At 60.4% G+C, this 14,971-nt stretch overlaps 2 protein-coding genes across 6 annotated transcripts in view; one reads left to right on the top strand and one right to left on the bottom strand.

Moving 5' to 3' along the window:
- The first annotated feature begins 488 nt into the window (after positions 1-488).
- ST3GAL4 (ST3 beta-galactoside alpha-2,3-sialyltransferase 4) lies at positions 489-13,032 on the top strand. Of its 3 annotated transcripts, none has more exons than XM_042882388.1 (13): positions 489-591; positions 3,705-3,845; positions 5,487-5,562; positions 9,341-9,419; positions 10,132-10,201; positions 10,401-10,481; positions 10,562-10,659; positions 10,861-10,921; positions 11,135-11,230; positions 11,338-11,527; positions 11,645-11,788; positions 12,023-12,099; positions 12,169-13,032. In XM_042882388.1, the coding sequence occupies exons 2-13, from the start codon at positions 3,811-3,813 to the stop codon at positions 12,428-12,430; spliced, it is 1,269 nt and encodes a 422-aa protein (XP_042738322.1). In that variant the 5' UTR covers positions 489-591; positions 3,705-3,810; the 3' UTR covers positions 12,431-13,032. The 3 variants fall into 3 exon arrangements, with proteins under 3 accessions (XP_042738322.1, XP_042738321.1, XP_042738323.1); XM_042882387.1 differs by lacking the exon at positions 489-591 and adding an exon at positions 716-773; XM_042882389.1 differs by lacking the exon at positions 489-591 and adding an exon at positions 716-773 and having other exon boundaries at positions 11,956-12,099; positions 12,169-12,350.
- A 525-nt stretch (positions 13,033-13,557) lies between these two features.
- KIRREL3 (kirre like nephrin family adhesion molecule 3) overlaps positions 13,558-14,971 on the bottom strand; it is a 235,097-nt gene continuing 233,683 nt past the window's right edge. For all 3 annotated transcript variants that reach the window (XM_042882386.1, XM_042882385.1, XM_042882383.1), the window contains 2 exons: positions 14,630-14,716; positions 13,558-14,405 (listed from right to left, as the gene is read on the bottom strand). In XM_042882386.1, the coding sequence (XP_042738320.1) occupies positions 13,962-14,405; positions 14,630-14,716 (531 nt within the window). In that variant the 3' untranslated portion in view covers positions 13,558-13,961. The remainder of the gene's footprint in view (positions 14,406-14,629; positions 14,717-14,971) is intronic.

A 14,971-nucleotide genomic window follows, 5' to 3' on the forward strand; every position in this document is an offset into this window, starting at 1 on the left:
ACCGTAACGGCTGCATCGCACCGTAACGGCTGCATCGCATCGCTGGGCCAGCTGTAGCCATCCACCGTGCCTTCATCGTGCCGTCCTCGTGGCACCGTGGCGGCTCAGAGCCGCCCTGGGGAGCGCAGCCATGCGGCCGCGCCGCTCCTTGCGCCTCGGGAGCGTGGTAAAAACAGGCATTTGGGACGCGTTATTACTGCTGGAGTTTTATTGAACGCCGTTTATTGTTTTCAGATGCAATAAATCTAGCGGGAGAACCCAAGAGACTGATGGATCTAAATATCCTTCGAGCAAGCCCAGCTCCCCCGCTGAGCCGCGGCCTCAGTAATTACCCCCGGATCAGCTGCGAGCCGACAGTAATTAAGGCGCAATTACGGACAGCTGCTCTGCCTCCATCGGCCCCGCGTGAGCGCGCGTGGGGTCTCGGCGCGGATGGATCCCCGGCAGCGGAGTGCGGCCACGAGTCCGGCCGGCAGCGCGGACCGGCAGGGGCTGCTCTCCCCCTCTGGAGCCCCCGCGACCCCCCGCGCTGCCCGAGCCTCCCACCGCCGCCCTTGAGGAGCTACGGGACTCCCCCCCCATCATCGCACGGTGGGTCCGGGCCGCATCCCCGCCCCCGGCGGCCCCCCCGCCGTGCCCCCGCCTCTTCACTCCCTCCGCCCCATCGCTCTGTGCGCAGGCGTGCCCGCCCCGTCGCCGTCCCCCCCTCCGCCCCGCTCAGTCCCGCTGCCCGGCCCTGCCCGCTCCGAGCCCGCACCCCCGGCCGCCCCATGGTGAGTGCGTGGGGGGGGGGGGAGGGAGAGCGGGGGTCCGCAGTCGCGTGAAGGCAGAGTGCTGCGAAATGCTGAGCTTTTCCCAGTTGCTTTTTGAGCCGGGGGAATTTGGGATGCGGTGCCGGAGGCCGCGGTGCGGGGCAGAGCCGGGGTGTCGATGCTATGCTTTTGCTTTCTATGTATCTGTGTTGTGAATGGGAGCGCGGCCGGGCGCGACGGAACGCAATCTGTGTGCGCGGCGCTGAGCATCGCCGTGCCCGCAAAGCAGCCCCGCAAAGCAAAGCGCACATCGGGAGTGTTGCGTTGTGCCGGGCGCTGCCGTGAGGATCCCCAGCGCGGGGCACATCGACACGCGGCTGGGAGGGACGGCGGCACCGCGCGGCCGGGCAGCGCTGCGCTGTTCTGCTTTCGTAGGGCGCGGCTTCGGGGTCCCAACGCCGGCCGCAGCCCCGGAGCGCTCCCGGTGTACCCGTTGGGAAGGAGCTCGGAGCTGCCGCCCCGTTGGCTGTCGGTTGCGGCCGCGCAGCACAGCGGGAGTTGTTTGGGGACGGGGCCTTTTGCCACCGCTCGGCATCCTGTGCGTGCGGAGCCCAACGCGGCGCCCTGGGGGAGCGGTGGGGATGGGGCCCTCCCCGCTGCGCGGGACCTGCAGCCCTTCCCGCTGGGACGCGAGGATGCTCAGCCCAAAGGAGAACGTCGGCGGGTTTTCTGCTCGCTGGGCAGCGGTGTTTGGAGGGGTCTCATTGTTCTTAACGGAGAACAAAGGGATTCTTCCCCTGGGGGGTGGTTTTGTTCCTGCGTGGGTGCAGTGTTCGGTGGCCGAGGTCTGCGGGCAGTGAGACGAGGTGCTGAGCGCCCGGCATTTGGAGAACCGTGCTGGATTTGTGCTGCATCTCAGTGCCTCAGGACCTGGGGAGGTCCCAGCCCTGCTCTGCTGTTGGCGGCTCCAATGCTTTAAGGGCACGTCCGAGCTGCAGTGAGCTCCTGACGTTGCTACCAGCCGTAGGATGGGAGCAGCCGGACTCTTCTTAACGCCTGTGCTTCATTATCTGCATCATTAAAGGCTGCTTGCTCTTCCAGCTCTGGGTGAAGGGCTAATAGCAGCACTCTGGGTCCCACAGGGATACAGGTGATGAGGGATGGCAGCAGGAAGGAGGAAGGCTGCCAGGCTCGGGGTGTCTGTCTGTGCCAGCAATACTCACAGGTGTGAGGAGCAGGGATGGGACGGTGCCCACAGCATCCATGCATCGAATGGAAGTGCAGATTTCAGCCCTCTCCCAGCGACGGGATGACGGCGGTGCCTTCTTCGGGTTTTGCCTTTGTGGCTTCTCCATCCATCAGATGGAAGCACGCCTCTGCGATGCCTTCAGTGCCTTGGCTGGGTTTCCCGTTGTGCCCTCCTGCGCTCAGTGCTGTGGCTCCTGGCCGTCCCCATGGTGTGGGTTGTGCCCCTGCATGTTGTTGTGGGACTGGATCCACGCAGCCCTGGCTGTGTGACAACAGGAGGAAATGGTGCTGGTTGCTTCACTCCCCGTTCCGCTCGGGTGCCCCTGGGCAAGCTGTGTTCCTGGGTTTTTTTCTAGGAAACCCGACATCTTCTGGGAGAGGGGAAAAAAAGGCCATAAATAAAGGGCCGGATCCTGCTCATCCTTGCTGTTTCCAGCTGCCAACCCCTGCGTGTGCTGTGGGTGGGATTGGAGGTTTGCTCCGAGAAAGCGAAGGGGAGCTGGATGTGTGTGCGTGCTCCTGCAGAGCACGCCCCAGAGCTGCGCCCGGGTGGGACGGGCAGCTCTGCTTCCCGCTGCTCTGTTCCGTTTGCTCCTTGCTGGTTCCCTGGAGGAGCCCCGGACCTGAGCTCACGCCGTTGGAATTCCCTGCCGCGCTGCTGGGAGAGGCGCTCGCTGCGATCACTTCCAGATGCTGCTCCCGCTGCTCTTCCTGCAAAACGTCTCCGGTCACCCCGGGCTGTGGGACCAAACGTGCTCTGAGGAGCTCTTCATTTCCCCATCCCGCTGCTGAAGTGCATCTGGGGTTTTGCTGAGGGAAAACGCTGCTCTTGGCCTTCTCCAAACCAAGGGTTCTGCAGAGGTGGTTAAGCTGCTAATCAAACAACCCTTAATTGTGGCCATTGTAAGGAGCTTATCCCCCTGGCTGGCGATCAGCTCGCTGTTGCTTTGTGTGGTGCCCCTTCCTGGGTCTCTCTGCCCGTTTCCTTTGGGTTGGGTGCTCAGCAGTGGTTGTAGGGTGTGCAATGCTGGGGACCCGCAGCACCAGGTTCCTGCATGCGTGCCCTGCCTGGGCCCAGGGAGGTGGGCTGTTATTTACCTTGCCTTGGTGTCCACCTTTTGCTGGGTGCCGCAGCCCTTCGTGCTTGTGGGACTAGGAGTGCTCCCTCCCTGAAGAAGCAGAAAGGTTCATTTGATGACAGCAGCATTTGGTGCTGATGCCATGTGTGGCTCAGGGATGATGTGGGGCTGATGTGGGGCAGTGCAGCAGTCGGGTGATGCTGCACTGTTGCAGCTCTGCACCCTACAGCAACAATTTTCTGCTCCTCTTCCTGCGATGCCTTTTTGGATCCCGTGGCCAGGAAGTGGCCCCGCTGCTCTCCTGCTGAGTGGGCACTGAGTGCAGATCTGTGTGTCTCCCCACCCCATGGCTGTGCTCCCTCCTTTTGGGGGGTAGCAACCGGAATGATGTGATGCTGTGGTGCTGGGGGATCTGCACGGGGATGGACTCCTCCAGATCCCTCTGTGCTCATTGCGCGGTGAGGGAGGACAGATGGACGTGGTGGGGTGGCCGATGTGAGGAGGGAGGGGGCTGTGCCCAAACCAAGGGATGTTGGGGGGCTGGCGCTGCAGCGTGTCCCTGCTGGCTCTATTGTGGTTATGACTATGATCGTTATTTTGCTTTCTTTTCTTTTTTCTACTAAAGAAAGCGACTCGATTCGCCATGAGGAGGGAGAGTGCCTTCCAGGAGCAGCCTGCCCTGATCGAGCCGGGGAGGAATGAGCGGTCAATGAATTAAAGATGGGTGGAAAATGAGCAGAGGGAAACGCAGCCATCAGCGGGACGGGTAGGGAACCCCAGCCCACAGTGCAGCGTGGGGATGGCGGCCTGCCCAGGGCAGAAGGGTTTGGGTTTGGTGGTGGAATCGCTGAGGGGTGCGAGGGAGATTGCTGGGTTTGATCCTTAAGGCTGTGCTGCGCTGGGGAGGTTTGGGGTAATGTGGGCGGTGGGGGCAGGCAGGTTCCTGCACAGTGGGTTTGTAGATGTTGTGAAACTTGGAGGCGTAGGGAAGAGCAGATGATGTGATAAAAGTGCAGATGGTGCAATGAAAGCTGCGCTTTGCCTCTGTTGGACAGGTTCTGGGGCTGCTTGGAGCCACCAGCCTGGGGTGGGATGCAGCATGCACCAGTAGGAAGGGGCAAAACTCATACTGGGAAATGCAAAACGTGCTGCTGGGGTTGGCGAGTGCTGATGGGCTGTTGGGACCCTGCAGCATCCTCTCAGGGTGGGGGGCTGCGGGGCATGGAGCGTCCCCCCCCAGTGCTGCACTGCATGAAGTGCTTTCCAGCAGCTCTTCGTTCTTCTTAACGAAGCTCACAGCTGGAGGTACAAAGGCTGTGCTCCAGCACCAGCTGCCTGCCCTGCAGTCCGTCCTTGGGCATCATGCAATGCCTGGAGCAGACGTGCTGGGATGGTGCACTCATGGGGATGAGCTCCTGCAGGTAGCAGAGCTGGCTGTCATCTCTGCTGCCTGCTGAATGCATTCGTGCTTTTCAGTGAATGGGGCTGGAAGGAGCAGGGGAGGGCGTGGGGCCCCACGTGCACTGAGATGGGTGCAGAGAACCGTGTGCTCCTCTCAGCAGTGGATGGGCTCTGGGTGCAGTGCTCAGGCTCAGTCCCGTGCACACAGAAGCTCCGGTGTGGGGGCACAGAAGGTGCTCTGCAGGTCTCTGTGCTGCGGGTGCTTCCCAGCCGTGAGCTGAGGTCCCCCCGCCACCTCCTGGCCGGGAGCAGCACTTGGCTGTGTCAGTGTGGGGAGAACGTGGGATGGGCTGTGGGGAAGAAAGGCCCTTTTGTTCAGTTTGGATGGGATGTTTCGTCACTGCTGGAATTCTTTTTTTTTTTCTTTTTTTTTCTTCCCCTTTTTCCCCTCCAAAATTTCATTTTGCCAAAACCAACTCAATTCCATGCAGCGCTTCGGTTCTGATGGTTTCCAGCTCCGTGCTCGTGGCTTTTTCCCCGATGGGATGGAAAGCTTCCCTGCCCCTTTGCCAGCAGCACCCACACGGGCTGATGCAGCTCCCGTTCCCTTTCCAGTCCCCATTCCACTCCAGGGCCACCCAAAATCCAGCCCGCACTTGGGAACGCGATGCTGGCGCACACCTGACCCCAACGAAGGAGCCCTGCTGCGCCTGGGGTTGGCTCCTTACCTTTACCCCACCTGGCTTCTCGTTATCTGGGTTATTAAGGCTGATGCAGCGCAGCTGTGGGGAAGGCAGTTTCTCTGGAACAGAGCAGGCAGGAGGGGTGCTGCTGTGCGTGGACATTTTCTTGGGAGGAACTGGATTTTTAATTCTCCAAACTGTGGGGAGGACGTGGAAGTTTGGGGAAAGGAAAGGGGGCAGAGAGCCGCTGAGTGCATGGGGAGCGGTGCTGGGCCCCGAGATCCTCCAACCTGACACTGAGGCTCCCCTTTTTCCTTCACCAGGGGAAGAGAGGATGGCCCCATAGCCCAGCAGCCCCCGGAGCTGCTGCCCTCTCTGCTCACACCGCGTGGAAGGACCGTAAGTACCTTTGGGGGCACCCGTGGGGTGATGCGGTGGGGTCTGTGCGTGCTGCTGTGGGGTCCCAATGGGGTTACCTGACCCCAGACACAGGTTGCAGGTCCCCAGGAACAGGTGGCACTTCTCTGCTCTGCCACCTCTGGCTGCCCCTGGCCGGTGGCTCCCAGGGATGGATGCTGTGTGCAGCACGGTGCTGCGTCAGCCCTGGGGTCGGGCTGGGTGTCACTGCTGGCCCTGCTGGGCGCCCTGTCCCTGTGCTGGGTTGGTGGCTGCGATCTTTGGTGGCTGATTTTGGAGTGCTGCAGCCCCTCCTGGGAGCTGTCTGCTGCTTATGGAGAGGTCTTGGCACCTTTAGGAGCGCTTTCAAGAGGGAAATTCTCGTTTTTATGACCTGGGATGTGTCAAGATGGGCCAGGGGTAAGCTGTGGCAGAGCTCACGTTGTTCCTTAGTCATAGGTAAATATTGTGCTAAGGCTTTACCTGCCTCTAACATTAGAGCTTCTTTTTACTATAGAAGACCTTTTGTCAGCTCTTCGCAGGGCCCTGATACCGTGAGTCAAGGAAACACTGTATTTCTTCTTCATGGTCAATTAAGTTTGCTTTAAAATTCTTTACAGCAGCTGCTCATGATGATGTTGAGCCACCCCATAAAAATGCCTATCCGTCCCAACCCAGGAAAATCTCTATGGGTGGGACAGGGAAGGGTGAGGAGCTGTTCCGCATTCATTTTTCAGTTTCTTCCCCACTGCCCCCATAGCACAGTGCTCCCCCCATCACCTCTGTACCACCCCCTGGGTGGTGAGATGGCTCTGCTCCCATCTGAGCGTGCCAGAAGCCACCCTGGAGCTGGGATACGTGCCTAACCCACATCTCCTTTTGGCAAACCACACCGTGTTCTGTGTGCATCCTTTATCCCCAGAGGAATGAGCATCTCCTCCAGGCAGGAGCTGCTGTGGGAATGCCAATGCCACCCAGCCTGCACCAGCAGCCTGCAGTGAGGGGTACGTGGGGCTGGAGGCGGCTCTTGGACCGCTGCCTCTTGTCTGGAGCACTGCGAGGTGAGGCCTTGGCAGTGTGGGTGCTGCTGGAGAGGCTGGGCGCACCGTGCTGCTGTGTGCTCAGCCAAGGCAACCAGCTGACATCTGATGGATTCCTCTGGTAATTGAAGCCGTAAATCCCGCAGAGCTGTTTGATTTCGTATCTGCTCTGGAGCCCTTCATCCCCACCCCACTGCTCTCAGTGCCCCTGGGGAGGGCTGCGGGTGGCCCGTTGCGCAGCGCTGGGCTGGGGAGTGCCAGGATTGTGCCACCCGTGTGCTCTGCCCACCTCCACTGTGTTCTTCTGCTGAGCCTGTGGGGCTTGCTGAAGTGCCCATTTCTCACTGTGATCCCCTTCAAATCCACCTCTGCTGCAGTGCCCCACATTCCTGCACGTGTGTGGGGTGAGCCATGGCGGTGCTCCCAGTGGTGCTGGGGTGGATAGCATGGGAGGTGTCTTCTTGCTGCATCAGCCTTCCGTTCCCAAATTTCCAAGTTACAATGGAAGCACACAAAGATACCGTGTGCTCTGTGACCCCCCTTTGCTGGCACCAAAGGATGGGCACCCCTGGGGCAGGGTCCCCAGAGTAGAGTGCAGGGGAGCAGAGCACCTTTTGCTTTGCAGCTGTGGGGGTTTGTGTGCAGCGGGGCTGTGGCACTGCGTTCTGCTCCTTGCAGACCTTTGGCCCTTTGCTGCGTTCCGTTTGATCCGTGCTGGGTGTTTGCTGTGCAGCACTGGGGTGAGAAGCTTTGTGCCAAAGTTTCAGCCCGCGGCGAGGGCGATGCGTCGGCACAGCTTCTAAGCGTGGTGATAACGCTCTGCCCTGGGGTGTTGTGGAGGTAATGCTGTGCAGACATCAAAGGAAAGGGGCTTTTTCTCATCTCTTTGAGGAGAAACCCCAAATCTCACCTGGGGATGCTATGGGAGCAGCGAGCATCCAGCTTCCATGTGAGCTGGGTCTGTGCACGCCGTGCTGCTTTGGGATGCTGCTGTAGGTCAGGCACTGCCAGGCTGGGTTCGTTCCCAAACCCCTCCTTCGTGGCCTCTGTGTGGGGCCAGGTGTGCTCTGCTTTGCTCCCCAGACCACTCTGTCTGCCTCTGCCTTGGGTTGGTTTTGCATAAAGGCCGGCTTGTGCCTACAAGCCTGGAGAGAAGGATCACAAAGAGGAGGGGAAAAAAGAGAAGTATTTAAAAAGAGAGCTGGAATGTAAAAGCAAACAGCGGGCTGAGAGCACGCTTAGTGCTGCTGGAGCATCTCGCCCTCGGGGAGGGGAGCACCACTTGTGCAGGGCTCTGCTGGCACAGTTGGTGCTGGGGCAGAAGCCAACAGGAGGGATTTTTGCTCAGCGTTGGCTCTGGGCTCCCAGGGAGCAGCCCTGCAGGGCGCACAGCAATGGGGCATCCATGGGTTTCCCATCCCTCCTGTAAATGTGTTTCCTTTTTGGGTGCCCACATCAGCTTTCAGGGGTCATTACCCTTTGTTTGCTACCTGTGTTTTATGGAGGAGATAAGACTCAGCCCCAGACAGGTGATTGTGGAAGGAGCAAGCAGCACCTTTTCCTATCCCTTATCAGCACTGTCCAGGTGTTCTTATGTGCTCCGCATCCTGTCTCAATTTGTCTCTTACCTCCTGCTGCTGATCAGGGAGGTGAGAGCCAGGCTCCAGTGCTCCATCCTGCTTCTCCCCTCCATCATCTGTTCCCTGGAGAGATCCCAAAGCCTGCAGCAAATGCCGGCTGCCCCCTCATGCTGTGGCTGCTCTGGGCTGACAGCGTCACCCTGGGGACTTGCCATCCCTCGGGCGGTGGCTGCGGTGCAGCCCTGGGTGATGAATGCGACAGCGCAAGCAGCTCCACACCCTGCTGGGAGATGTGCCAAGGGCAGGTTGTGCTCTGGGGTGGGAAAGTCGGGCTGGAGGTGCCCATCTACGTGGCACAGAGCTGGAGCCATCCTCGAGGGCAGCGAGCTTTCCTGGGGGCGATCCCCAAATCTCCCCATGGTGAGTTGATCCCCAGCCCCGCAGACCTCCACGGGGATGCACTGTGCCACCGCTCGCTGGCATTTGCATTGCAAAGGGATGAGTAACCAGGAACTGAGCGGCAACCCCTGCTGTCCTCCCCCCCTGCTGGCTTTTCCATGCGAGATGCTTCTGCATCTGCAAAGCCGAAGAGGCGCTCAGCCCACCGCGGTGATCGCTGCCGTGAGCCGGGCTGTGCTTCAGCTCCATGTGTTCTGCTGGCACCAGGGTCAGCGGTCGGAGCGCTCTGTGGTTTGCAGTGTGCTCCCATGCGTAGGGCAGAAGCTCCTCGGGATCCCTCATTAATGGCTTTTATTATCTCGGGGGGGGAACCGGCTGTAGAAATGGGACATTTTGTTGAATGCAGGTCAGGAAAACTTGGGTTTAAATTGGAACAAACCTGCAGGGCTTGGTGTTGCCTCTGATTTGGAGGTGCAGATGGGTCCTGCTCCTCCTCTGGGATCTCCTGGGGGAAGCTTTTCCCGTGCTAGATTTGGGGATTGCACCCGTGGGTTACATTGGGTATTAGGAACAATTTCCTCTCGGGAAGGGTGGTGCTGCACTGCACAGCTGCCAGCAGGGGGGTCACCAACGCTGGGGGCATTCAGGAACTGGGGTTGAGGCACTGAGGGACGTGGGCACGGTGGGGTGGGCGGGGGATCATAGGGGTCTTTTCCGGCCTCGGTGTTTCCTTGACCCATGCATCTTTCCCTCCCACCCCAGGTGAGCGGCAGTGGCTGCGATGAGAGCCCCGGCCCTCGGCTGATGCCCGCCCTGCTGATAAAGATGATCAATAAGTCCCGTGAGTCCTCACTGCATGCACTGCCAGCCCCTCTCCTGTGGGGGCCCTGGGGTCTGCTTGGTGGTCGCTCTGGTGGGGTTACGGCATTGGGGCCGGGGTAGAGCTGGGGGCTGGCAAGCATCGTGCCCCCATTTGCTGTTCCCCATGAAGTGGGGTTTCTCTTCTCTCCTTCCTCTACCCACCCAGCGGGGGTTCAGCACCCCATAGCATCCCGTCTCGGTGCTGGAATGGGGCTGTGGGGGTCGGATCGGTCCTTCATCCCCTCTCTATGCACAGACCACGCAGGCATCGCGTTGCTCTTCCACCCCGTCCCGTAACCCTGGGCACCGTTAGGGACGCGGTGCGGGACACGGGGAGGGGATGGCGGTTGGAACTGAGGTCGCGGCGGTCTTTTCCACTGCCTGCTATGTCCCCGAAACCTCCGTGAGCGGCACCGCGTCCTCGGAGCGCCGCTGCTCCTCGGGATGCGGGTGAGGATGTTCGGGAGCGCAGCCGCTCTCCGATGCTGACACCCAGCGGCCACGCGGAGCGCTTCGCTCAGGGGCGCTGGGGAGATCCGCTGCTGCGTGAGGAAAGGACGGAAATCCTTTCGGGAGGGAAGGATGTGGAGCAGCGCGTGGATACGAGCGCTCTCCTTCCCCTGCGCCCCTTTTCCCGCACCTCCATTCCCTGCTTCCCCTCCCTGTGCTAAGGTGCTTCTCTTGGCTCGCAGGAGGGAAGATACTGGGAGTGCTGGCGCTGTTTCTGGTGATGGTGTGGTACTCGATATACCGGGAGGACAGGTATGTGCGTCCCGGGGGGCTGCAGGGCACAGCGTGAGGGCACAGCGTGCTGCTGCTCCCAGCCCTGGCAGAGTGCAGGGGCTGGATACCCCACAGCTCCTGCTGTGTTTGCACAGCCAATGAGGGCGAGCAGCAAAAACGACTTCCTGCCTTTCCCGGGGGAAGGAATGGGCACCGCTTCTAATTTCTCCCCTTGCAGCTTTTATTTCCCCGTGCAAGAAAACAAGACCGTGTGTCCCACTGGGGAGGTGGAGAGGAAGGCAGCACAGCTCATAGGGAAGTGAGTAAGGGGAGGGGGTCCCTGCGGCACCGCAGCCGGGTCCCCATCCCTCAGCCTCACCCCCCCTTCACTCCTTGCAGCTACACGAGGGACCGCCCGCTCTTCCTGCAGCTGAAGGATTACTTCTGGGTGAGGACGCCGTCGCTCTACGAGCTGCCCTATGGCACCAAAGGCAGCGGTGAGCCACTGCCTCCCTGAGTACGGGGTGGGCGTCTGTCTGTCCGTGCATGGGAGCCTGCTTCCCTGTTTGTGGTCCCTACAAAAGTGGGGGCACATTTAACAGGTCCCCAGGTGTGGACTGTGGGGGTTAAGGCCACATGGGGGGTGGGCACTGATGTGCTGCTGGGGATGCTGTCACTTCCAAGCTGTTGCTTTGCAGAGGATGTCCTCCTGCGCCTGCTGTCGGTCACCAGTTACCCGCTGCCCGAGAGCATCCAGAGGTAATGCAGCAGGAATTACTCTTGGGGGTGTAACATTTGAGTGTGAAGTTGTGCACAGGCATCACCAGAGACCTGGCAGCTTGGCCACCTGGGAGTAGGGATGGCGTATGGGGAGCTTTGCAGTGTAGTGAAGGCAGGGCTGAAACCCCTCTGAGGTTGAAGAGGTGATCATTTCTGAGCACATCTGGCTCAGGTGCTGCTTTTCCCCCACAGCCTGAAGTGTCGGAGGTGCGTGGTGGTGGGCAATGGGCACCGGCTCCGCAACAGCTCCATGGGGGACACCATCAACACCTACGACGTGGTGATCAGGTACGGCCCTGGGCATCCCTGTGGGCCGCCCACCCTTGCCCAGCGCCATCGGCAGGTTCCTGTCGCGTGTCACTCATCACCCATTGAGCAACGTCCCCGTGTCCCAGGCTGAACAACGCGCCGGTGCACGGCTATGAGCAGGATGTGGGCTCCAAGACCACCATGCGGCTCTTCTACCCCGAGTCAGCCCACTTTGACCCCCAGGCAGAGAACAACCCCGACACGCTGCTGGTGCTGGTGCCCTTCAAGCCCATGGACTTCCAGTGGATGGAGGCCATCCTCAATGACAAGAAGAGGGCAAGTGTGATTGGGAACCGGTGACCACAGGGTCAGCCCCGTCCCTGGCGGCTGTGCCTTCACCCCCGGCGCTGTGGGGGATTCATCTCTTAGCAGGAGGTCTCCATTCTCTTCCAGGTTCGTAAAGGGTTTTGGAAGCAGCCCCCACTGATCTGGGATGCCAACCCGGAGCAAGTGCGCATCCTCAACCCTTACTACATGGAAGTAACTGCTGCTAAACTGCTCAGCCTCCCCATGAAGCAGCCACGGAAGGTCAAACAGGTAATGGTGTGGCTTTGTAACTGCTGAGCATCTCTGTGCCAAACCTGTTGTGTATTTGTGGGATTATTAATGGGTTTCAACGCAGCAGGAGGATGCTGCTGTCCCTGCACCCTGTGGGAGGCTTGGGTTTTGGGATTCTCCCCATGGCTTCTCCATCTTTTCCCCAGAAACCAACCACAGGGCTGTTGGCCATCACCTTGGCTCTCCACTTCTGTGACCTGGTGCACATTGCAGGCTTTGGGTACCCCGACTCGGCCAACAAGAAGCAAACCATCCACTACTACGAGCAGATCACGCTCAAGTCCATGGCTGTGAGTGTCCCCCTACTGTGCCTGCCCCCCGCCCTGGCTCTGGTTTCACCCGTTCCTGCTGTCCCACAGGCCTCGGAGCACAACATCTCACACGAGGCAGTGGCCATCAAGCACATGCTGGAGCTGGGACTGGTCAAGAACCTCACGTACTTCTGAGTGCAATGGGGCTGCGCAGGGACACGTCCCCACCTCGGAGCCCGCCGAGGTCCTGGAGCAGCCGGTGTCCCTGTGCCCATCACGATGCTGGTGGCACTGTGGGGGCCACGCCGGCTCGCCGGCCCCAGGGGCGCAGGGAGCCCCTCAACGGGGACTTTTCATATGGAAACACTGAAACTAGTGAGGACTAGGGAGGGATTCTGGGGAGGATGGAGGGAACCTCCCCCCAGCAGGTCTGGGGGGCACGGCAGGGTGCATTGGAGCCCTCCTCTTCCCTTGGATACTCTTGCATTCGGGATGAGGAGCCTGAGGAGGGGCTGATGGGGGGTCCTGGGGGAGTCCCCTGTGGGTGGGAGGCTGAGTTGCAGCCCCCTCCCAGCTGGGCACCCTAAATATTTAATTCCTCCCTTCTTCCCCCCTCCTCTTTTTAATTTTCTTTTTACATGTTGGCCCAGCCTCATGCCTTAGTGCTGGTGTGGGGGGCTCAGCCCTGCAGCACCCCTGGGTGGCCCGTGGGGGGGTGTGGGGGTGACACAGCGGTGCAGATTAATTTAATTAATTTAAAAGATTATTTATCATGGGGCCTCCCTCCTCTGTGGCCTCGTGCAGGGGAGGCTCCCCCCTCCCCAAAGGTGCCTTTTGTTCCACCATCGGCGCCTTGCTCACATGGGATCCTGCATCCCCCAGGATTTGGGGAAGGGGGGCCCTGGGACCCATGGACCTTGGGGTGTTGGGGGGCTCCTGCTGGCACCCAATAAAGGTCCTGGTGTGACTGGACTGGGTGTTCCATGCTGGGGCTGGAGAGGGGATGAGGGAGTGACTGAGACCTCGCTGTGCCCTGCTGTGTGACTGTGTCTCCTTGTCCTCAAGTGTCTCTGGGCCCTGTCCCCCTGTTTGTGTCCCCATGCACATGTCCGTGTGTCCCTGGGAGTATGCTATGTCTCCAAGTCCCCAAACCTAGTGTCCCCCCAAGTGTGTCCCTCTGCCCTGAGCTCGGACCTTATGACTCCAGGCACTGTCCCTATAACCATGTCACCATGTCCTCACATTCCATGTTCCTGCCTCCATGTCCCTGTGTGTGTGGGTGTCCCCTTGTGCTCTGTGTCCCAGCACCCTTGTCCCCTCCCTACCTGCTGGGTCCTTACCTGCCGTTTCCCCAGCACGTTGTCCTGGCTCCTGCATCACCAGCAGCATTGCCCTGGCGGTGGCCATCCCCGTGCCTCAGTTTCCCCATCCATCGGGCATCCCCTGGGCCCACCTACCCCACCTCCCCACCACCAAGCTCCTGCTGGGGTCACCTGAAGGACGCTGCCCTTGCAGTCTTCATGGTGGCGAGGCCATCAGCCCAGGCATGCCACGAGAAACACCTCTTGTATTGCCCGCGATACAGCGCGGTGAGGCCCTTCCCGGGGCACTCGGGGGGGTTCCCGTCCCTGCTGGCGTGTTCCCCCCACCCCAAACCCCACACGACAGGACCCCCCAAAACAGACTTTATAATTATGGACACCGAACACCAAGAAGGAAGGAAGGGGGCTGGGTGGGGGCAAGTGGAGCTGTGGGGTGGGCATGGGGATGGCGGTGTCCCCAAGCCCTGTGTCCTCAGCGGGGTTGTGCTCAGCCCCATCGCCCCACTCCTGGGTCCTGATTCCAGCACCGCTGTCCCTGGGGGTCCGCAGCCCCTTGGGGACCGCATCGTCCCCTGCGGTTCAAACGTGTGTCTGCATCCGCCTCTGCAGGGGCCGGCTGGGGTCCGAATTTTGGGACGAAGACTGGGAATGGTGGGAGGAGGAGGCGGAGGCTTTGCTGGCCTTGTCAAACTGCACGTAGCCGTCCTGCTTGCCGCTGCTGCTGATGCTGCTGTCGCACTGCGTGTCGAGGAAGGAGCTGCTGTCGCTCATGGAGCCGCGCTGGAACTCACGCTCGCACAGCTCGATGGAGCTGCTGCCCATGCCCAGCACGAAGCGCTGGCTGTAGTCGTAGAGGCGGCTCTGCCCGCTCAGCGTGCTGTAGATGTTGGTGAAGGACATGCCTGTGGGCACGCGCTGCTTGCCGGCCGGCCGCAGGTCCGCAGGGCAGCCCGACAGTGAGATGGTGGGTGTGGAGTGGTGCTCCTTGAAGGTGTTGACGCTGTAGTAGCCGTTGGTGGGGTCCTGTGGGCGGGTGGGGGATATTGGTGGGGTCGCCCCAAATCCCTTCCGTCTCACTGGGGCACCCCGCGCTACCCAACCTGCTCCCCAGCGCCGTGGGTTCCCCAAAGGCAGTGCTGGTGGCACCCCAGCATCCCACCCAGTGTGGGGACGGGGTGGCACGGGAGGCAGCACCAGGGCAGGCAGCCTGGAGTTGATGTGGGGGGTGGCTGTGTTGCAGGGCTCACCTTTAGGTTTTGGAACTCCTTCTCCTCCTCCTTGAGCACCTCGAGCTGCTTCAGCACGGAGTCCTGCTGGAACTCACCCCGGTCCATCTGGGAAGGAGCGGGCAGAGATCAGCACCCTGAGTGCCTGCATTGGTGCCTCTGCTCTGGACCCGGGAGCTCAGCCGCAGCTGTGGCTGCAAAGCACTCTGGCACTGTGATCCCTGTCCAGAGAAACCCCCACCTCTCTTTTTTTCCTTTATTTTTCTTTTTTTTTGCATCCTCATCCTCTCCCAGTCTGAACTTGGCTGCTCAACAGCTTTTCCAAAAAAAAAAAAAAAAAAAAAAAAAAAAAAAAAAAAAAAA

Source organism: Lagopus leucura, unplaced genomic scaffold (assembly GCF_019238085.1).
Source record: "Lagopus leucura isolate 7727_CA_CO unplaced genomic scaffold, USGS_WTPT01 Super-Scaffold_100034, whole genome shotgun sequence".
Lineage (NCBI taxonomy): Eukaryota > Metazoa > Chordata > Aves > Galliformes > Phasianidae > Lagopus > Lagopus leucura.